Below are 23872 nucleotides of genomic sequence, written 5' to 3' on the forward strand. Positions count from 1 at the left end.
ACCTAGATAATATCAAAATGATGCATTGAGTGAAAAAAAAAAAATTTATCGCTGCAATGATACTTCTAATTGACATTCCAGATCTAGACAAAATATCCACTTCTTGAACAAAGATTCTCTAGGCATTCAATACGAGATAGCAATGAAATAATGTCACAGGAAAACTTGCATGTAAGCTTTGGATGCATCTTCCCAGAATGAAAATGGGTGCATGTTTTAAGCTTATGGGGGCCATCTCTCCCCTTACACTTGGAACAATTTCACCAGATTATTTTGGGCATGCCATTCTAGACATCATGCATCTTACCATCAACAATTGACATGTTTGCATAGGTAGCAAAGTTTATAATTCTGCAGCAGTTCAAACCAAATTTACTGTATTCCCGGTCAGCGGGAAAGCTTAATTTAAGGGGAGAGTTGAGAATGCCAAATAGTTAATCTTCAAGAAATGCCAATTTCGGTTCACATCAATGATAACATGCGTGCCGGAGGTATTGTCGGGTTGTACCCTGCTTGCACTGATGATGACCTCTCGGGACCATTGTGCAGCGGCAAGAAGGCCATCCGTGAGTTAGAGTCTAATGCACTGTTGGGCTGTGGGAAAGAGCCCCAAGCAGTAGGCTCCCTGTCATGAGGAGAAAACAGATGTGTCGCTACAGACTCACGCTCCCATAAACGATGGTGATTTCGAATTCCCTCAGCATCTAAAGGAATGGATGATATCAGGAAAGGGACGCACTGGTCGGCCAGATTGAGACCCCTCGGGTTCACAGGTTGTGGCATACTTGTTCCGTGCACATTTTGAGAATTTTGTCGTTGGAAAACTTCATGAAGATTGAGATGGTTTCGAAGGAATGGTGGAACCATGGAGGTGGCAGAGGAGTTGGTGGGACTAGATCTCAAGCCATTTCTGGAGGAAAACAGAAAAGAGTGTTCATATTAAACAAACTTGAAGCATATTGAAAGCATGCATGATGATGGTAAAATTTCGTTCCACTATTAGGCAGCCAAGATGTCAATTGATGCCTGCTGAAAGGTTCCTCAATGACCATCATGCTGATAACAGGATAACTTCTAGATGTACATAAAGAAACAGCACCATGGAAAATGGAAAATCGATGCAACTCACCCATGACTGAGAACAAAGGGATGGAAAAGAGAGTCAGCAGTAGGTAAACCATCTGCATCGTGCCTGGAAAAATGAGATGCTGGATCAGCAAGGTTAACATGTGCGTTCAGCGAGTAGGATGGATGATGGCGATGTTCCCAACCACGGTATGGTAAATTACTTGCAGCCATCATGTGTGTGTGAATATCTCTTGGTCTAGAGAAATAACTCCACTGTTGGTGATATCCAGGACCATCAGGTATGGTTTCAAATGATTGATTGGAGGAAGAAGGCTGGGGTGGTTGCATGTAAGCTACAAAAGGGCATGAATGTGATGACGACATGGTCGGCTGATTCTCTGAAATAATAGCATGATATCCAAAAGAATCACGAACTGCAAAACCACAAATTTGCTTCATTACTCAAAGTTACTTAACAAGTCATCAACTTGATATTTGCATCGACTTACAAGGAGCAGCTGCAGAAGATTCACCTTCCCTATAACAAAATAGAAAAAGGCAAGTAAGGCGACAAATGCAGATAAATGTTCCCAATGTAGCATATACAAGCACTTCTCTGACAAAGTACTTAAAAGAATTGCACGTTTTTGTGAAAAAGACAGCTTAGTGATGATGATAATGACCATTATGGGTCATTAAATAACCATGATTTAACACCCAGGTAAAATAGAACATGATTTCTGAAGTACTTGTCCCCTTTATCAACTTAAGCAAGTAGTTTAGTACATGAAAATCTATTTGTCCACGATACAACTATCTGGATGATCTAACATAATAATAAAAGGCAGCATTATGGCAAATTCAAATCTAATGTCACTCAAGTTGTCACATATACTAGAAAGGAATCGTGTCACTTACTATAACGAGAAAAAGGTTGGCTCGTTAACTAACATATGGAATTTGCAATAAGCGCACCACATGTTCATAAATCATGAGAGAATGCCCCTAAAAGATGCATTTGCAATTTATTTTGCAAATGTAATGTCAAAAAATGCAGTCTGGTAAGTACTATGTACCTAACAAGATTTATTTACCTAGATTTATAATTTCTGATAGGACTTTATTTTTGATTTTCTCTCTCCATTTTAGCAAAAAAGAAGCCAAGACTAAATGTTAAAAATCAAAAGGGCACCTCTTATCATAGTTTTCGTCAAAGGGGAGCCCCTTTTTCAAAAATATCAAAACAACAGCTATGGTCATAGTTGCTATAATGGAGCAGCTATGGTCATAGTTGCTATAATGTGTTAAAGTAAACAAGCTCAACTATTTCAAAATTATTGCATAGAACACTCTTATATCAAATTTTTTTTTATCAACTCGGTCAAATTATTCAAACTTAATCAACTTGTTCAAAATCACTTTAACATTGTTATAGCAACTACGGTCATAGCTACTACAACTTGTATAAAGTGATTTTGATAAGTCTGAGCAATTTTGATTAACTCGGTATAGAGTATTTTGATATAACAATGCTCAATGTTTTGTAGTTTAGCCATGTAAAAGAAATTTTGGTTCATATTATAGAAGCTTCGGTCATAGTTACTACACCAACGCTGAAATAAGAATATTTTTGGGATGAAAAATGTGAGATGCCCTTTTGACAAAAAAGATGAAAAAATGACAACGTATTTGTTCTGTAATCCAAATAGCTTTAACTTCTTTTTTCCATAAGAAAAAACTAAATAGCTAATTCCACTATTATCAAAATATCCTGCATTGTTCAACATTTTTCTTGGTTGCTCAAATGTGAATTCAAAAACAAAATGAATCTACCATTCTAGGGCATTATTTAGCGTAATGATCCTAGAAATATCTGTATTTTTTCAGTTTTTTTAGTCCAAAATCAAGACAATAATTTATGCTCTAAATCTGTATTAATGTACCCCAAATAATTGACGCACATGGTTTCTTCTCATTGCCATTGTGATATGGTTGTGGTGGTTTTCCAAGTCATTAGAAGAACAAACTAGAAACATTTTCTGTAAAGAACTCAAAATTTTTTTTTATCAAAGGCTACTTAATTATAGGTAAGCATGTCAATGTTAACTTGATCAAACCAGGAATCCAAGAAAAAATATATTCCTTGTATGCAAAACAAGATCAAACCTACATGTTGCATCATCTATACAACAGTTTGTACCTACATGACTATGCCCCGTCACATCCATTGCTAAGCTAAACATGCTTAACTAGGATTCAATACTTAAACTAATAAAAGATATAAACATAGAATGGTAAAAAAATACATTGATCACTAAGGCCATGCACAAATTGAGACTAATGCATTGAGGATGCAGTTATTAATTACCAAAGCAATAAAAACAGCACTATTGATATGGTTTTGCATAAATACAATGACGATTGACAGAATGAGATTCATGATTTCATGTAGCTGACCCTAATAGTTGAGGATGATAACTAATGTCAAAGACAGTACTGTGGTTAAAGAAAACAAAGTTGCATGGAACCAGAAGCACAGATAAGGCAAATCTTGACTGGAACAATGACATGATACAATTGAAGATTACAACTGGGTAAGTAGGGATGCCAAAAATGAACCCGTCCTGACGATCCGACCCGAGTCGACCTGAAAAAAATCAGATTCGGGTTGGGGATCTTCGGGTTCAGATTGTTGGGTTTTTGGATTGAAAATTTTCAAGTTGGGTTCTAGTAGGGTTTGGGTTGACCCGGGTTGGCCCGAATTTAGGTTTAGTGGATTTTTTGAAGTTAAATTAAATTTTATTTTAAAAATTAAGATGCTTTTATGTATATTAATATCAATGTTAATATGATCCAGTATTGAGATAAAAATGAAGGGTTTTATGGAAAATAGCCAAAAAGTCATTTTGAATCAGGTTATTCGGGTCGGGTTTGGGTTGGTCGGATTCGGGTTTAGGAGTTTCGGGTTGTATTCGAGTTCGGGTTGAGATTTTTCTTAAAAAAAATTTCCAACTCAACCCACCCGAATTGACACCACTATGGGTCAGGGAGTTTGTAAAACTGAGATATCAGTATGTGCCAGTGAATCAAGCTTACACATAGTAAAGTAGGTTAGCAGGAAAGGGTAAGGAAGGTCCCAATGTTTTGCTTCGATTATTGCTTGGTTACACTGTGATATTTGTTTTCTTTTCAGATGCGTTTTCTTTTCAGATGTGCTCTTCTTAGGCTTTGCAGCTCTGTTCCACTATTTTTTTTGCCTATACTGTTTCTTGAACTGGCTAACACTTCGACCAACAAAGTTGGTTAATTGTAGTTGTATCATACATTGTTTTCCTTATCCTAAGGGGCAACGGACGATCATAGAAATACCTCGAAACTCCTCTTGTCTTTATCCTATTAATATCCTGTTGATGATATCTCCACAAATATCCTTGTTGAGTAACATATTCACTAATATATAGAATTCTAGGTGCATTGATTTTGTGTCGTTCACTCAATCCCACTTAATTACCACCTCACTTACTTTCCCATTGTTGGAAGTACATCACATATATCTAGTTTTAAATGTACTTCCATAGAAACTAAATTTTTCATCAATCAGCACAATATCATTTGCAAGTAAGAATCAACAATAGGGCTTCTCTTGAATATGATTGGATAGTTCATGTAGCACTAACAAAAATCATAAACAAATTCTTCTTATTTTCTCAATAATATTGCATCAGTGTTCTTTGTTGACAAATAGCATCCATTATAACTTTCCAAGAATCAGCCAAATTAATTTTTAATACATTAAAATAATTCCCCTGATAGATTGAACAATACTAGCTAAAACATTTTTTTTATAACTTATTTTTATAAATTGATATTAACAAACACTTCCACCCTTCACAAAGTTCTTCTTAAAAATTAAGCAAAATATATCTTAACATCTTAAAATCTTTGAAATTTGAACAACTATATCATATGACCTAATAATTTGCATACTTTTATCTTCTTGCTTCTTTATCCTCATTCAATCTAAATATCTGATATCTTTCAACATACCAAACTTTTCAATCAGAAAAGCTATATTGCCAAAAGAATACATATATAAAAATAAAGAAAACTAGAAACAAAAATGGATTATTCCAAAACATAAGTAGTAACATGAATCATATAATGTATAGAGATTGAACAAAATGCAGAACTTACTCAAACAATGATGGAATTCTTGCCGAGTCACTGAACGGGCACCAATGGCCTCCAACTGACTGAACAAACATAAGAAATGAAAAGAAAATGTGATGTGAGAAAACATGATAGGATGGGAAGAAAGTATACTGAAAATAGAATTGCTACTGAAGTAAAAAATCTGAAAAAAAAAACAAATGAAAAAATGGGAAAATTTGAACAAGGGAAGCCAATGCACTCAAAAAATTGTGCAATAAAAGGACTGATAATTTTTTTATCAATGAGATTTCAAGATCCTCGATTTCTAAGTCTGATGCATTATCAGAGGTTTATACAAACAAACAGTTGTGAAATTGAAGAGGCAATGGTTCAAGTTAGCAGCATACACTTTCAATGTAACTGTGATTGTAGAGATCTTCATCATGAATCAACTCGTCAATGAAGTCCGGTGGGGTTGGAAGGCAGCCATTTGCATATAGCCAATTTCCTTCTTCAACTTTTCTACAATTTGGGCATTGCATAACTCCCTTAGCATTAAATGCAGAACCAATGCAATCTGAAACAAATGATGTTAAATGGTGATAAATCTTCACTAAAAATCTTCCTGGAAGAGCCAACTTATCCAACTGCTGAAAAAGATGCTATATAGGTAGGTTAATTAAAATGAGATTATGAACAAATTATGCCAAAGGAATTACATTGTCCACTAATCTTATCACACCAGTTAAACTACATGAAGGAGATGAACCAGAAGTTATCATTTATCCGCAGATGGTATAAAAGTGAAGCCAAACAATACAGAAGATACAGTTATAAAACAAAAACTATAATTGTGACATGAGAGTTGAAAGGTAAATTGAGCCTATGCCATTGGAATATTAATTGAGCGTATTTAAGAAAATTGGCAAAAAGAATAATCAAATTTTCAAGACTTTAAAAAATTGTACTACATGACAAATTCAAAATGCCTATACTGAACTCAGAATAAACCATCTTGCTAGAAACATAGACCATCTTCAAAGTTCTGGCGCAATTCATCAAAAAGTCAAATACACACACACATATACATATATATTGCATGCGAAATTAAGTCAAAAATAAAATAAAATCAGAGAATGCAGGACAAGGATGAATTAGATGGATTTTATTTTTTATATTAGAAAATAAAGTAATAATAACCCATTATTAATAATTATGTTGACAAGATAAATTTGTTTATGTCTTAAACTTCATATCACATAAAATTTAGCCCATTAACCTATTCTCATCACTAAACATTAACCCATTCCAGCCTTGGAACTCATTCTCCATAGCTATCACCAATAAGAAAATTCAGAAGAAACTGTCAAGATAAAGTTATATGCATTTCAGAGAAAGTCAATTGCAAGAGCTTATAATTGAATGGTCAATAGTGGATTTCTGACGAAGTTTAACAAGGTCCCAATGTCCCCAAGGTTTGAGTTTTTCATACACCATGAGAGAAGGGCAACCACAATAAGAAAGATGAATGATGACAGCATATGGAGAGCAAAAAAAAATTGCTAGTTACTAGGCTTCCTCTGAAGTAATAAAGGGAATTTTTTTGGCCAGCAATACTTACCTACTTAAATTCACCATAAGCAACCCAAAGAATAGTGCACTTTGAAATCACAAACAGTTGGAAAAGACAACGCATCTACAGAGTTAGCCTTGCTCTATTGCCAATTTCTGAAACCATAAGTCTAATCGAATTGGAATTCTATTCCTAACATTTTATTTTTGCATTAGAATATGATTTTCGCTAAACAAAATATGAGAAATAGGATTCTGTTATCACAAAAAACTTGGGCCTCAAATTCCAATGTGATTACTATGTTTGGGAAATAAAAGTATGAGAATGAGAATTCTATTATAGCCAAAATTTGAATGTTAACCAGATGTGAGAATTTGTGTATGGTAGTTCTTTATAAGTTGCAAGGGAAAACATCAAATATTTCAATACCCTATTATTCTAAACATATAAATTACTTTTTTTTATTTCATGTTTTCCCTCTAAAATAAAACATAACAACTGAAACCATTATTCTCAAAAATTCCTTCCACAATCCACCATAATATGTTGCGAACAAGCTAAGTCTTTAGACTCCAACAAGTTTGACTGGCTTGTTGGTTCCTTGCCTTTGAAAATAACACAAGCTATTTTGGATATAACTGGAGTGGAAAATTTAAAGAAGGAAGATGAAGGTCTTAGATTGTTCCTCCAAAAACTAAATTTATTAAAGGGAACTCTTACCCTTCCATTTCCCTTTATTTTCTATTACAAATGTTGAAATGAAATTCCTTTCTGATGGGAATCGGTTGCAAACCAGCTAGCTGTTTAACTCTTCAAACAGCTTCAAAGTCCCATGAAGATGATTGGTTTGTTGGTTTCTTGCCTTTGAGAATGAAGGAAATGCTTGCTTGGGCAGAATTTGGAGGACCAAGAAGGTGTTAGACTTCTTTCCTCCAGAAACTAATTTTACATGTGGGAGAACCCTTACCTTTATTTCTTATATTTTTCGGCTTATTAGCCATAATCACATCTATTTTCCTTCCCATCCTTCAATCCAAATAATAAATAATAATAATAATTTAGAAAAGGGATCGGCAGATTTTTTTAAATATATGCAGATCATATAGTTTTTTTTATAACTTGCCGCTAATTTGGTTTAGAGAAGTTTCCTCAACCAATTTTTTTTTTTTCCAGAAAACGGCCCTGTACATCAACTGTTAATGAAAAGAAAATGGCATACACATGGAAACGGAAAATTTTCCATAAAAATAGTTCTCCATCAGAATCCAGCAGTTGCATGAAAAAAAAAAAATCAAACAAAACAATTAAAAAAAACACCTTTCGATCAAATCAACCATTTTCCCCCACCGAATCATCAGAATCGGACGAGAAATTACCAGTTACAGGCAAATAAGCAAAAGAATCAAAGAGGAAGATCGCCAAGACGAACTAACCGAGATGGAATTCGTGCCCGCATTGCAGCCAGGCGATAGCCCGATCCCCTCCGCTCTTGACGACCTCGAGGCAGATCGAGCAGGCGACGCGCACAGCGTCTTCGCCTTCTTTCCCTTCCCCAACTGGCTCCTCGCGATCCATCATCGCATGCCCTAATCCTCGATCGACGAGCAAGGAGACAAGGAGCAAAATCCCTCTTCGGACCCAATCCAATCCACAAACTCTTGCCCTGCGGCCGCGCCCTAGATTTCGACCGCCACAAAAAAACGCCCAAATCTCCTCCTCTCCTTCGCTCGCAATGAAGATATCGCCGTCCCTCTCACGAGGCCGCGACTTTTATTTCGTGACCGGACAGGGGACTGCGGAGTCCGCATACAATGTTCATTGCGTCTCCATAATCTAAACCGTTCATCTGTCCAGACGTGTCAGATGACGGTGATCCTTGCGGGGACCATAGGCTAATATATGCGGAAGCATAAAATTAGGTGCCCAGTTCAAGATTTCCTGAATCATGTGCAATATGTTAATAACACACGCCGAATCCAACCAATCACATCTGCAACACAAAGGCGGGCCCCATAAAAGCAAGGAGATTATGGGAATTGTAACGCTTAATTTAAATGCAGTTGTGGAGGGGATTAGAAAGATGAGCTGGATAGGTAACCCGTCAAATGAAGGTAAGTATTTGTTGGGGTGTCCGTTGGGTCAAAAGTCGGATCAAATTTAATTAAATAATTAATTTTGATTTTTCTCATATTAACTTTTCCAAAAAAATCTAATTAACATATAAATTGAATTACTGATTAAATTATGTTTAGTTTGGATTAAGCAATTTTTCATCTAAAAATTCACAATTCTAATTTTAGCAATGAATTACTTTTTTTTCCATATGAAATCATTTTCTGAAAATAGAATATATTCAAATACTATCATTTTGGGAATTTTGAAAAGAGAATTCAGTTTATCAATGGAAATAAAATAATGTAACAAAATAATAGTAATATTATTTTCAATTAACACGTGGAAAATAATCAATTAGCACATGCATTAATTGAATCAATTTAAAATAAAATTGGCGCTGGACAATGAATTTAAAATTTATTTATGTTCATATAAATAATTTATCAATAAAATTGAATAAATCTATTTCTTACATTTTTTTGATTCATATTAATTTATAAAAGTTCTCTCTTAAATTATTCGTTAAAAATAAATAAGCTGTAAGCGAGTGGAACATTATCAGTTTGATCATAAACGTTTAATTTATTTACAGTTTTCACTGAGTGGGAGTCATTTAGAACACTATAAAAGTAAAGGGTGCATTTTGAAAGTTACTCTTTAAATATGCATAAGTAAACGGCCGACTCGTGGAGACGATAAGGAGACGATGCTCATGCTCGCCTCACGCTCTTCTCCTGCATCAGCCGCTGCTCCTCCCTCTCCCTTCAAGCTCAGCTATGGAATCGTCGCTCCCCCGGAGAAAATCCGATCGTTCGCCGTATTTCCTACCCGAAGGCCGAGGCTTGAAGCTCTATTCCCCTCCTTTCCGTTGCCCCGCCGCATCTTCTTCCCCACGGTTTCTGCCTCAGTTTGGGACTTCCTGACGAGTGGCAATTCCGCTCAAGATGCCTCCATTTCCGTCCGCCGAGGTATGCAGCTATTCAGAGAGGTACCCGGTCGCTATTCCTAATTCGTCCCTTGCCGTGTTTGGCGCAACGCTTTCGGTGTGTCGCTGATCCCTAGGCGCCGTCGATATGGGCAGGGGGACGTCGGTGGGTCGCTGGTTGAGTTCGATCGAGCCATTGAATTGAACCCGCGGCAGAAAGCGTGTATGCAATTAGGGTTCTTTCATTTCGTACACTTTCTCCCTTATCTCCATTTTCATCTGGTTTGATGTCCATGAAATTCTTTTTTAGATCTCTGGCAGCGTGGATTGTCTCTCTATTACGCGAATAGGTATCATATTTGTCCAAAATTGCATCTTTTTACACACCAACAGGCAAATATTTGCAACTTGTGAATTATTTCAAGAAAGTTTGGAGCTTGATGGAAGAGTTGTCGGACTAACGAACTGAAACTAATGAATGGCTTATTTATGGTTGCAATCAGAAAGATGAAGAGGTTTTATTAAATGCCTTTTTAGCTTTATTTTATTATTAATTTTTTGTGTTTGTAGATTTGAGGAAGGTGCAGAACAATTCAGGTTAGACGTTGCAGCAAATCCTAATGACACTGAGGAATCCATTTGGTGCTTTCTTTGTGAGGCTCAGCTTTATGGGCCTGAGGAAGCTCGGAAAAGGTTTTTAGAGGCAAGTTTAAAGTTTCATTGTATCGATTCAATTCTCAGGTCATCTGCTGGAATCACAGAAATCTTGAATTCATTAAAAAGGATCAGACTCTTAATGTCCGAGTAAACAGCTAAAACTTTAGTACTTTGAATAACCATTTTCCAAGAGGGAAACTGTAGAAGTCTTACCGCAATTGCCTCTTCAAGATGTTCGTATCTGAAAATATAAGCTTCTACAAATATCAATCATTTTGATACTGTTTTAGCTCATTTTGAGTTTGTTCAGTGACATTTTTTTTGCAGGTAGGTCAAGATCCACGGCCTGTAATGCGGGAAGCATATGATATGTTCAAAGATGGTGGAGATCCAGAAAAGGTTTGCCTAGAATTTCACTGGTTTGCTCAATCATCTTTTGCAGCATAGTCTATAATTCATTTTTCAACTCCTTCTTTGCCCATTTCCAGTCTTCTATGTGATATGCTTTTAGTTAACTGTGGATTAGGATGGGTTTGCCATTACAAGTAATACTAATCTTGCTCTGATGCATCCCCTGTGATCCTGTTAGCCTTACTCAAACAATCAAGCAGCATGCATTTAGTGACTGAATGGATAGTTTAAAATTTCTATCCCAGTGACGTTGCCTTGGCAGCTGGATTATTGTGTTTATTAAATAATCGAGTAGGTAGGCTAGAACTAAAGCAGTTTTGAACTTGTCTCATAGTATATCAAGAGATATAATTAACTAAGCAATCAATAATCACCAAAAGAGGGTCATATTACAATGGCACGGACAGACCAGGAAACCGTACCTTACACCATAAGGTTAAGAAACTGACTACATTTTTCATGAGAGTGAAAACAGATGAGTATGTAATTTGATAGTATTTATGCACGGGGAACATGGACACCATTTTATAGATTTCTTCCAACTGGAACATCCTTTCGATGCTGCATTTTCTAGGAAATACCAAACGTTGTTACTTCTCTTAGATGTGCAAGAATGAAAAGGTCAGATTTTGAAATAGGAACTAGTTTTGTAATCTTGCATTTAGTATACCACACTGAAATCTCAGACATTTATGCTTATATTCTTGAATTACTGCACAATCCCCTTGCTGTTTCTTTTTGTCCCATTAGTGCTAAAATTTCAACAAAGTGTTAGTTTATGATCACCACGCATGAGCATGAATAATTCAAATCTGACATGGCTCCATCAGTATTTATTTGTTTCTTTTGGGCTAACATTTGAATTAAGTGTTAGCTTGTGATCACCGCACATGAGTATGAGTAATTCAAATCGACATGACTCCACCACTACTTATATTTGTTTCTTTAGAGCTAACATTTAAATTAAGTGTTAACTTGTGATCAAAACACGAGTATGAATAATTCAAATCCACATCTCTTTAACCATAATTCATATCTGCTTCTTTTCCAGTTTTTGAAGAACTTCATCAGTGGCTCAGACAATGAGTACTTCTATGCTTCTTTATATGCCGGTCTTTATTATGAATCTCAGGTATGCAATCATAAAGCATTTCTTGTAAAATTCTTTTAGTTTGTCGACCTAAGTTGTTTATAGAGAGCTAATAAACATACGATATCAAACCTAGGTAGTTCTGCAAGACCATAACCTAATTCTTCTCTTCGAGTTTGTGTATCTGTATCACTGCCTTGAGTTGCTAAGACAAAAAAAATCGAAAAAGTGAATATGCTAAGTTGGTGAACTGATGATTGTGCACACCATTCACTTTCCCCAGCTGTGTTTTCCATTTGTAACAAAATACATTTGAAGATGATCAACTTGAGTTTTACCATATGTAGAACGATACGGATTCAGCAAGGCGGCACATCGTTGCGGCATGCCAAAGCACTTACGGGTCAAGGTTCATATACTATCCACCAGTTCATCCACTTCAATTTGGTGTTTTTCTTGATTGATCACTCAGGTAGGCTATCTTATTCCTCTGCTCAGATCAAACGACTACATGGCTGCACTAGCCAAGGTTCACTGCAGTTGCAGAGGCTGGAGCAAAAGCTGAAAGCTCTTTCGATTTCGAAGCCTATTCACTCGTGTATGTATCTATGCCAAAGGGGAAAAGGGGAAGGATGGACAAAGACTCTGCGGAGTACAAGTTCATATATATTTTTTAATAATATTGAATTCCTACAGGTTTTAGCTTTTATTCTTTATTTTTGAAAAATATATAATTTTTATTTTAGCATAACGGGACAAATGAAATTTAGACCTTATATAAATTTATGAATTTGAAAGGTTACATTGAAAATTTATCTCAGCTTAAATATATTAAGTTCAATAAACAGCCGAATAACCTTTAATATTGCATAATTTTCTCCGGAGCTATGGTGGAGCGCTCTAATGCTCTATTTGTGATAAAAAAAAAAGGCGAATATGTTCGTCCCAACGTTCCCGTCAAAACGATTATTAGCCTTTAAAATAGTGACTAACACATAAGGGACATTTAAAGTCGATATTCGAATCCCAGATCTTATTGTAGTAACATTTCATGTGCTAGCCACTAGACCCATCCGAGAGAATGTTCTATTGCTCTATTTATACTAAGGAGTGGATGATAGATGAATGAAATAAATTTAGGGATATGGAAAGAGAATAAAAAGAAAAAGTGTATATACATCATTTTTTTTTATATATGGTGTAGTTTTATATGTTAAAAATGATACATGTGTCATTTTTTATATATAGTGTAATTTTATAAATCAAAAAGGATATCTGTCTTATTTTTTTATCTATTGATTTCTGTCTGATTTTGAGATAATCAATTTTAATTTTAAAATTATCTAATAATAAATTATATATTTTTTAAATTTTAATAAAGTAAACATTGAAAATTTTTACTATGATTTTTTTTTTTTTTACTTTTTACTCTCTCAAGTAACCATAGCATAAGTGATTAACCCAGCATTTAAAGGTTTAACCCTAACTGTAGCCGGTAGTTGGTAGAAAATTTTTACGGGATTGAGTTGATAATGGGATTGGGTCGGACATTTCAATTAGATAGTTTGAAATATTAGATATCTAAATTCTAAATTATAAAAAAAATTATTCCATAAAGTTTCAGATAAATTTGTTCCCGTTTGTTCTAGGCCCTGAATGGGCGGGCCTGTTTGGACTTGATACAGAGGCCTAATTAAGCCTTCTTCTTGTTCATTTATTTATATTTTTAATTTTCGTACCCATTTTCCGCTTCTCTTCCCTCTGTTCGTAGTCTTTTTCCCTTCTGATCGCTGGAGACTGAAGAACAACACGGAAACAGATTTACAATCGCGAAGGAAACCTAAAAGAAATGGTTGGTTCTCTCTTTATCGCGCTTTAATTTCTTACTGTTTCCTCTCTTAATGTAAGATTAGGGCTAAGATTTCTCCGTTTCTTCGTATCGTACATCCTTGGGTGTATGAATCTATTCATCAATCTAGAAGTTTATATCTCCTATTCCGGAGTTAGTAACTTGAGCTTGTGTGTGAAGTATTACCTTCAATTTTCGAAGTTGATGATATCTTTGTATACCGTCAGTATTATACGAAGGGCGATGAACCAGGTTACCAACACGAACCTTCGTACGATTTAGATAAAATTACTTGGAGGGCCAATTTTGGAAGAAACATTTTTATCAATTATTAACTTACTTATTGAATTGTTTACTAGATTTTAACAATTTTCGTTTTTGTAATGACAGATTCACTTTGTACTTCTACTTAGTCGACAAGGAAAAGTTAGATTGACCAAATGGTATTCTCCATATTCTCAGAAAGAAAGAACTAAGGTATAGGTTATTTTACTTCAGATTTCTGTTTCATATTTTAATTGCATGTTTCAGTTCGTTAAGTTGTTCTGCTAACTGCTGTCCTGGCTGCAACTTCTGTCTGTGAATAGGCCAATTTTTTTTACTCCTTTTCATTTCCTTTAGCACATCCATATTTTTTGGGGATCTAGGAAATAGTTAGGGGTGTAAACGAGTTGAATTGAACCGATTAATATGAAAATATTGATATTCAAATTTGAGTTCGAAAAATATATAGGATATTTGAATTCGATTTGAAACTCGAAAATACCAATAATTTTGGCTCGAGTTGGAAATAGGATTTGATTCGAATCTTAATTCAAGCATAATCGAACTTTAGCTCGAAATGTCTTAAATTCGAGTTCGATTCAAATAATTCAAACCTAAATTTGGGTATATTCACACTAAAATTATATGCAACATAATAAAAATAAAATCCGAACAACACAACAGTACACAACCTAGACAAAATAAAAATACAAACCAGAATGAAACCTAAACAACACATAACATATACAAAATAGAATTAGATTAGTTTACTTGTGAAAGTAGAATAACAAGTTCATCAATAATTTGAAAACAGAATAAAAATACCCCAGATAGAATAAAAGTAAATAAAAATAGATAAAGTAAAAGTTCAATAATTTACAACTAATAACATAGACAATATAGAATTTCAACTCATACAAAGTTGAGTTAAAATGAGATTAATGGCCAAAAAATTAATTGCTAGAAGCCATACATTCCAAAAAACTAATTGCCAGAAGTCACATCCATAAAACTAATTTCAGCCCTGTATAAAAAAACCTAATTTCCAGAAGCCACATCCAAAAAGCTAATTGTAGTCCTGCATCCAAAAAACTAAATGCCAGAAGCCATGCATCCCAAAAAACTAATTGCCAGAAGCCATGCATCCCAAAAAACTCTCCATCCCTGCTGCCATTCCATAATCCAGAAGCTCTCCATCCCTTTGGATGCATCCCAAGTTCACCTTCCATTGCATTTCCATGTTACACAAAACAATACAAAAACTTTAGAAATAAAAAATCTTTATACTTCCATAGCTCCAGCTCTTCAATCTGTGCAAAATTCAAAATGTAAAATGTATGAGTGATTACACTTGTTAGTAAACTCAAATATAAAATGCTAAAAAATAAATTTATACCTCAGTCAGTGGCATGACTTGTCAACTTCTAATTATCAATTTAATCTATAGGTAAATCAATTGTCACATTGTTTTTCAACCTACAATAATTAGGATAAAATGTATCATTCATTTTTTAAATATACTTTCTAATTAGAAGCAACAAAAAAAAACATAAACAAAACATTTTAGCATCATACCTTAGTCTTTTTAGTTACTCCATGTCATTTTCAACACCAATCTCCACCACACATAGGAGCTAAAGAAGCATGATACTTGGTCCCCTCGGGGCGGTGCGATGGTTAAGGCATGGGGTGTTGCCACATGAGGTCTTGGGGTCGAAACTCGACGTGACCGAGCATAACCTCCCCCATGTCTTGGCCATTTGCACTAATAGCTAGTAGCCACCCGTGATTTACCTCCTCCGTGTTGGCCTAGGGACGGGTTGTCGGGGGTGCTGGGGGCGAGCGAATAGCGTAATGGCCAGGGGTCGATTCTCAAGAACTGACGACCTGGGGTTTACCCCACCATGCGCCTATGGCCTACTTGCATTTACCTCCCTCCATATCCGTGAGGCCAGCACTAGGGGGTAGCTAAGGTAATGAATCTGCCTTTTTTAAAGAAACATGATACTTGTCAATAACACGATTTCCAACACTAAAGGTTGCCTTTGAAGCTACTGTGGTAATGGGTATTGCTAATATATCTCTTGCCAAAGTTGACACCACTGAAAATATATATGTATTGAGCTTCCACCAACCAAGAGCATCAAATGCATCATTTCAATTATGACTATGACACCCTTCCTCTAGATACACATCTAGCTCAGATTTTTCAGGTGGTACTATTTCAATTTCTTTTAAATTAAAGAGAATTCAGTCCATGCAGAAGAAAACGTAGTATGTTCTCTATAACTTTGAATTGAGCTATTGCTGTTGGTGCAGGTTGCACCAGAATCAAATTTAAGTTTTGATATTGTCAAAGGTTCAAGTTAAGTCTTGTTATGATCTAATTGCCATGAAGTCACATCCAAAAAACTAATTGTCAGAAGTCACATCCAAAAAACTATTGCAGCCCTGTATAAAAAAACTAATTGCCAGAAGTCACAACCAAAAAACTAATTGCAGCCCTGTATAAAAAACCTAATTTCCAGAAGCCACATCCAAAACACTAATTGCCAGAAGCCATGCATCCCAAAAAACTCTCCATCCCTGCTGCCATTCCATAATCCAGAAGCTCTCCATCCCTCTGAATGCATCCCAAGTTCGCCTGCCATTTCATTTCCATGTTACACAAAACAATACAAAAACTTTAGAAAATAAAAAATCTTTATGCTTCCACAGCTCCAGCTCTTCAATCTGTGCAAAATTCAAAATGTAAAATGTATGAGTGATTACACTTGTTAGTAAAGTCAAATATAAAATGCTAAAAAATAAATTTATACCTCAGTCAGATGCATAACTTGTCAACTTCTAATTACCAATTTAATCTATAGGTAAATCAATTGTCACATATTGTTTTTTCAATCTACAATAATTAGGATAAAATGCATCATTCATTTTTTAAATATACTTTCTGATTAGAAGCAAAAAAAAGAAAAACATAAACAAAACATTTTAGCATCATACCTTAGTCTTTTTAGTCACTCCATGTCGTTTTCAAAACCAATCTCCACCGCATGTAGGAGCTAAAGAAGCATGATACTTGCCCCAGGACGTAGCGCAGACGGTGGGCACATGACATCTCTGGCGTAATAGCCAGGGTCGATTCTCAAGAACTGACGACTTGGGGTTTACCCCATCATACGCCTATGGCTTGCATTTACCTCCCTCCATATCCGTGGGGCTAGCATTAGGGGGCAGCTAAGGTAGCGGATCTACCTTTTATAAAGAAACATGATACTTGCCAATATCTCGACTTCCAACACTAAAGGTTGCCTTTGAAGCTACTGTGGTAATGGGTATTGCTAATATATCTATAGCCAAAGTCGACACCGCTGGAAATATATATGTATTGAGCTTCCACCAACCAAGAGCATCAAATGCATCATTTGGATTATGCCTATGACACCCTTCCTCTAGATACACATCTAGCTCAGATTTTTTAAGTTGTACTATTTTAATTTCTTTTAAATTAAAGAGAATTCAGTCCATGCAGAAGAAAACGTAGTATGTTCTCTATAACTTTGAGTTGAGCTGTTGCTATCTTGAGATTCATAGTTGCTTCTTGGTCCTTGAAGCTTTTCAACAACTGCATTTGAATATTCGTTATAAATTGCATATAAAAGCCTTTGGACCTCTTTAATATTACTCTTTGATTCAAATGAGTTATAAAGTTTAGGAAAAGTGAATTCAAGTACTCACATTTTGCATCTAGGATCCAAAATTGAACCAACAACCATTAATAAACTTTATTCACCTCAATATTTATCAAACTTTTCCTTCATTTTTTGCACCATTTTTCTCATCAACTCTTCTTCATCACAAGATTTCTCATCCAAGATTACTTTTACTTAATAGACTTCATTTAGAAAAAGATTAGCAGTGGAATACTCACTTCCAGAAATAATTTTGGTTGTTTCATAGAATACGTTCATTTATGCAATTTCTCCCAATTATCTTCCGGTGGACAATGAATGTAGCTAGGTTCCCGATCTTTAACTCTTGAAAAAACTTCTCTGAAAATAATTGTTGTTCTTAACATCTCATAAGTTGAATTCCATCTTGTCTTACAATCATCAAACAATATCTTTCTTGTAACTTCAATCATTTAACAATTTCAACAAATTGAATGAGTCTAGCATATGTTCTTCTAATGAAATCCACACCCTGACAAATTACATGAACAATATCCTTAATTTCATTGAGGTCATCTTGAGCTATAAGATTTAAAATATGTGCACAACATCAAACATGGAATAATTTCCCTCCACAAGTGAGATTTGTATTTATTTTCAAGAAATCATCCTTCATATATTTAATTGCAGTATCATTAGCACTTGCATTATCAACAAAAATAGTATATTTCTTATTTTCAATTTCCCATGTCCTTGCACACTTTAGAAGGGTATTTGAAATTTGAGGACCATCACGAGGAGAAGGAATATGAAGAAACTTGAGAATAAGTTTATTCAATTTCCCTGAAGAGTCAATCTAATGACAGTGATAATCATGCACTCTGTTTTTGGACTTCCATAAATCTGTCGTATGGCTAATCTTTGTTACATTTTTCAACAAAACATGTAATTTTTTTTGTCAGCGTCATATATTGTAAAACAACTCTTTTTTGCTGTTGTTCGTGATATACGAGTCCACTCAGGCATTCCACTTCTACAAAATATATTAAAGCCTTCTTCTTCTAATAATGTAAATGGATGTTCATCCATTAGGATCCATGGGGCAGCTGCTTCTTTCATGCGTTCCATACAAAATTTCCATCAAGTAACAAAGGTGATATAGTTGTTTCAACACTTTCGAAGCTAACAATAGTTGTTGTTGTTTGAGTTTATCTTCAAGTTTCTTTTAGACTTCAAGTGTTTAGTACAATGATCTAAGTGTCGTTTTAAGTGTGTTGTAGTACCTGACTTCATTTTTACAAGGAATAGACTACAATGTTTACACTTATCACCTTTTGGATCCTCAACCTCAATCATGTTTGATCATACTTGAGACCTCTTTTGTTTCTTTGACTTATGAAGCAAATGACCATCCTTAGTCAAATTATTATTCACACTATCCCCTTTATCTATTATTTGTTCAAGGATCTCATTTGAATCTAATGAATCTTGTAGCTGAATTTGTTGCCAGAGCAGAATCAACCATATTCTTTGAAAATCAAAGGAGAAATTTAGCTGAAAAATATTAATAATGCAATATTCAAATATATTTTATGGAATCCTTTGGAATCAACATATCTTCAAGAATAAGGAATAAATTATTCAAATAACTTACATGGAAACATTATTGTATTTAAATATGCAAAATTGTAACTCTAAAAGTTATCAAATTCACTAACTATTCCACTAAAAATCAATATTTAACAATTGTTCCTTCAAGAAATAAAACGAACGGAAAAATTAAGGAAAAAAAGAAAATAATTTCTTCCCAAAAATAGGGAAAAAAACAACTAAGAATGGTGTTGAATCAATTCTGTACTTAAAGGAAAAATTAGAGATTGAGGAGAAAAAAAAGAGACGTACATCTTAGATTTTTCCAAACGGGCGAAGAGAGCTTGTGCCTGGTCTTCGGCACGAGCAGTGAGAGCAAGAGAAGTTGCGCTTGATCTTCCAACAGAGGGAGGCAGCAGAGTCGCTAGAAGCTCTCGACATCGGTGGCGGTGACGGTGACGATGCTGCAATAAAAGGGGCAGTCCCCCGGTGCCTTCTCCGTCCCCAGCACCAACTCTAGATCCTAACCACTAAAAGCTCAATATTGTCGTCTTCATTCTTCAACCTCAGGAACCCTACCTTCCGCCATCATCCAAACTCGGGGGGTTTGTGAAAATTAGGGTTTGCAAAAGATTGGGTTATATCATAACATATAATCGGTTATCCATTAACTCATTAACCCAGTAAACCTATTTACCCATTAAGCATTACTGAGTTCATGGATTCAAATGGTCAAATCCATTAAAATTCATTTACTGAATAATATAATAAAAAATAATAAATATATAATAAAATTAAATAAAAGCTTGCAAACAATTGAACAAAATACTATAAATTCGAATTCGGCTCGAAAATTATCGAACATGTTTGAGTTCGGCTTGAATTCGATGATTTCGAATACAAATCAAATATTATTCGAACAGCTCGAGAGCCAGCTCGATTCGTTTGCACTCCTAGAAATAGTAATACTTTGTTGATCACTCTGGAAAAGGTAAATTTGACTTTTCATTTATCAATCTTAGTTGTTGATAATGCATTTGCATTTTGTTTTCTTGTGTTTCTGGTGCTCTTGTATTTCATGCATGCCCTAAATTTGCTTTAATTACTGAAGATGGAAGGAATAATATAATTTGTTTAACATCACCATTATAGCTACTGTTTGCAAGTTAATTTGCATTATGTAGCTAAATTGTGATACTGTGTAACCATTTTTTCCACATTATTCCACGTCAGTGCTTGGTATTGAATCCTTTTCATACTGAAGAGTGATTGTCAAAGTCCACGTGGTGTTTAAGTGGATTGGTTCCTGTTTTTTGGTTCCTTTTTTTTTTCTCAGGCGTCCGTGATTCCTATAGATGAGTAGTGACTGCTATTAGTTCACTGATTGGAGGCTATGGTAAATTTGATGATTCCTGCGGACCTTTACCTTTCAATTTGATCCTTGTTTAAGGAGTTTATTGGTGAAGGGGAATCTTGAAGCAACAGGAAAGTGTCATAGGCTCGAGTCACGGAAATAGCCTCTTTGCTATGCAAGGTAAGCCTGCGTACAATAGACCTAATGTGGTTTGACCCTTTCCAGGGACCCCACATTGTTGGGAGCTTCATGCACAGGACTGCCATTTTTTAAGGAGTCGATTGGTTGTCCTGAGTTAACTTCAATTCTGTTCCTGTTTAGTCTTAATTTGTTTGCTGGTTTTTGCTAACATATTTATCCTGTCCATGGGCCTTATTCGGTGTTTGTAGTCTACTGCATTAGTTGTGATTAGCAACCTGGAAGTCATACTAGGCGGTGAAATTTAGGTGTGGACTCTGGATGCCCAAGATGTTCTGTTCCATGATCTACTGTGAAGCCGAATACATTAGTCAGTACAACTTATAATCTAGTTTTATCCAATTTATTGGATATGATTCCTATTGATCAAACATGCACAGAATTTCCACTACAAATAAATTCTGGTTTCCCTTGCATGCTACATCTACTGTTCTAATCTCTACTATAGATTGACATTAGCGTTAGCCAATCATTCGTGTGTTAGATTTTGCAAGATGTTCATTATATTGTTGTTTATGAGCTATTGGCTCCACACTATTTCATTCTCTTGTTGGTCTATAACTTTCAAGCATTATATCAGCAAGGTTTGCTATATGGGATTGCACCTTTTGCTATTTTTTTGTTTCTAAGTACAATATAAATGCTGATTCATTTATTGAATTTGATAAATTCATCATGCTTATACTTAATCACTTGCACTTTTTAAAAATAAGGTCATCCATGAGCTTAGTGGACTGATTCTTGCACGAGCACCAAAGCTTTGCAACTTTGTAGAGTGGAGAGGATATAAAGTTGTGTATAGAAGGTAACGTTGTTGTGTATACATTTTCTATTGCTTGATTTGGTGGTTATTTGTTGTTCCTGACATGCACAATATCATTTACAGATATGCGAGTCTTTACTTCTGCATGTGCATTGATGCAGATGATAATGAATTGGAAATACTTGAAATCATTCATCATTTTGTTGAGATACTGGATCGATATTTTGGCAGTGTAAGTTATTTTGTCTAATGGATTGTATCTTAGAGCAAAAGAATTGTTCCCAAATCAAATCATGAAACTTCATAGTTCCTTATTCTCAGGTATGCGAACTGGATTTGATATTCAATTTTCACAAGGTATTTTGTTTTATGATGCAGATGGTCTTTTAGCCATCATTCGTTCTCTTGTTTATATCTTATCTACTTTTAATTTCGCAGGCATACTACGTATTGGATGAAATTCTCATTGCCGGTGAACTTCAAGAGTCTAGCAAAAAGACTGTTGCTCGTCTTATAACTGCACAGGTATTTGTAACCTTAAACATTGACGACAAGTTTAAAAATGTGATGGGACTAATGGAGATAAGCTTGTATTGTAACACTCATAAAAATCTTACAGTCAGATTCAACAATAGGCTACTTAAACCAATAATATGAAATTCTCATTGCCGGTGAACTTCAAGAGTCTAGCAAAAAGACTGTTGCTCGTCTTATAACTGCACAGGTATTTGTAACCTTAAACATTGACGACAAGTTTAAAAATGTGATGGGACTAATGGAGATAAGCTTGTATTGTAACACTCATAAAAATCTTACAGTCAGATTCAACAATAGGCTACTTAAACCAATAATGTTGTTGACTGTGACATAACTTTTGTTTTTAAGGTACAAAACAGTCGTCCATTTTAGAAGCATGTACTCTATCAGTTGAAGACCAAATACCATTACCAAGGATACAAATATTTAAATTAGTCACTTTCATAATATAGTTTGGCATTTGAGACAAAGTGGTTAACAATCAACTTTAACATTGATTTTGTTAGGTGATCCAGGGTTACAATCTTGTCTTGATCGATTTCCTAATAGCCCCAGCTTTTGGATAAGGGGTTAGCCAATCAACTATGACAACCTCATATAATAGGAGGCAGACACAATTGAGTTTATTGTTTGATACATAAAAATTTCAAACCTATTCCAAGTTTTTCAAACTAAAAGCTGAACCAAATAGTATCGGTGTCCAACTGAATCAATACTACATATTTTATTTTATTTGCTAATAATAAAGTGATAAACCAAAGATCAACTTTACTTCCTAGATCACATGTATATGTAATATAGCAAAACATGGGTCTGGTTTTATTGGTTTACTATCCAATTCCAAACCAAATGGAAACAAAAATATTTTGCTCAAACTAAACCCAAACTAATATAAAGCAAATCTTTGTTTGGGTTGATTCAATCCAAGTTAGTTTTATTTTTGGGTTTTGGATGCCCGCCCTTAAATTTTTTATCTGTGATGCAAGGACCAACTGGTGGAAGCTGCTAAGGAGCAGGCAAGTTCGATAAGCAATATGATCGCACAAGCTACCAAATAGAGTTCCTGCAGTCTTTGTAAGACATATAAAATATGATTGTCCTCCAACATGTTCATCGTTTTAGATCCCTTGCGTTACTATATGTTTCAGATGATATGACATTTGCTTGATACGCTTAACAGCTTGTAGAAACTGCACTCATGTTTAATCTCTGATTACTAAATAAATAGTGTAAAAAAAACAAAAATGACTACATTCTTTGTCCTAGAAACTAACTGCTTTAGTGGCTAAATAAGAGAAAATAATGTTGACATTTACCAATTCACTCTTGGCTGTGATACATTTAGGTTAATTTTGGTAGGAGTTCCATACGAATGTTTATAAAACTGTTTGGTGAAATAGCTGATAAACTAAAAAATTTGTCATTTTCATATTTTGGCTGTTTGTTCTTATGTTCGTGTGGGTAGTTTTTTTCTTCTCAGTACCCCTTCGGAATTAAAATAATTTTCTTTCATTGAAGCTTTTGCTTTCTTCCAAGTGTTGTTGCATTAAGACCTCCTTTGTCAATCTTTTTGTGCCTAACAAGAAGAAACAAAACACAGGCCAAGTTCTCATCTCCTTGTATCACACATGTAACATGCTCATTTTAGTCTTCTG

At 34.9% G+C, this 23872-nt stretch overlaps 3 protein-coding genes across 6 annotated transcripts; 2 read left to right on the forward strand and 1 right to left on the reverse strand.

The window, feature by feature from the left end:
* Positions 1-100: 100 nt before the first annotated feature.
* On the reverse strand, positions 101-8561 carry LOC122051258 (E3 ubiquitin-protein ligase RFI2-like). The gene is made up of 6 exons (XM_042612281.1): positions 8227-8561; positions 5628-5797; positions 5263-5321; positions 1578-1606; positions 1130-1502; positions 101-910 (listed from the first exon to the last, which is right to left on the reverse strand). The coding sequence occupies exons 1-6, from the start codon at positions 8369-8371 to the stop codon at positions 463-465; spliced, it is 1224 nt and encodes a 407-aa protein (XP_042468215.1). The 5' UTR covers positions 8372-8561; the 3' UTR covers positions 101-462.
* A 1029-nt stretch (positions 8562-9590) lies between these two features.
* On the forward strand, positions 9591-12811 carry LOC122051259 (lipoprotein NlpI-like). Of its 2 annotated transcripts, none has more exons than XM_042612282.1 (8): positions 9591-9896; positions 9990-10056; positions 10144-10183; positions 10404-10536; positions 10818-10889; positions 11953-12033; positions 12339-12400; positions 12490-12811. In XM_042612282.1, the coding sequence occupies exons 1-8, from the start codon at positions 9615-9617 to the stop codon at positions 12554-12556; spliced, it is 804 nt and encodes a 267-aa protein (XP_042468216.1). In that variant the 5' UTR covers positions 9591-9614; the 3' UTR covers positions 12557-12811. The 2 variants fall into 2 exon arrangements, with proteins under 2 accessions (XP_042468216.1, XP_042468217.1); XM_042612283.1 differs by having other exon boundaries at positions 9718-9876.
* Positions 12812-13654: 843 nt separating this feature from the next.
* On the forward strand, positions 13655-23486 carry LOC122051264 (AP-1 complex subunit sigma-1-like). 3 transcript variants are annotated; one of them, XM_042612294.1, is made up of 7 exons: positions 13655-13843; positions 14231-14317; positions 21631-21722; positions 21804-21912; positions 22002-22037; positions 22119-22205; positions 23204-23486. In XM_042612294.1, exons 1-7 carry the CDS (start codon positions 13841-13843, stop codon positions 23273-23275), a joined length of 486 nt encoding a protein of 161 aa, XP_042468228.1. In that variant the 5' UTR covers positions 13655-13840; the 3' UTR covers positions 23276-23486. The 3 variants fall into 3 exon arrangements, with proteins under 3 accessions (XP_042468228.1, XP_042468227.1, XP_042468229.1); XM_042612293.1 differs by lacking the exon at positions 23204-23486 and adding an exon at positions 22515-23160 and having other exon boundaries at positions 22119-22315; XM_042612295.1 differs by lacking the exons at positions 13655-13843; positions 14231-14317; positions 23204-23486 and adding exons at positions 20548-20761; positions 22515-23169 and having other exon boundaries at positions 22119-22315.
* Positions 23487-23872: the final 386 nt, after the last annotated feature.

This window comes from Zingiber officinale, chromosome 3A, assembly GCF_018446385.1.
Source record: "Zingiber officinale cultivar Zhangliang chromosome 3A, Zo_v1.1, whole genome shotgun sequence".
Taxonomy (NCBI): Eukaryota; Viridiplantae; Streptophyta; class Magnoliopsida; order Zingiberales; family Zingiberaceae; genus Zingiber; species Zingiber officinale.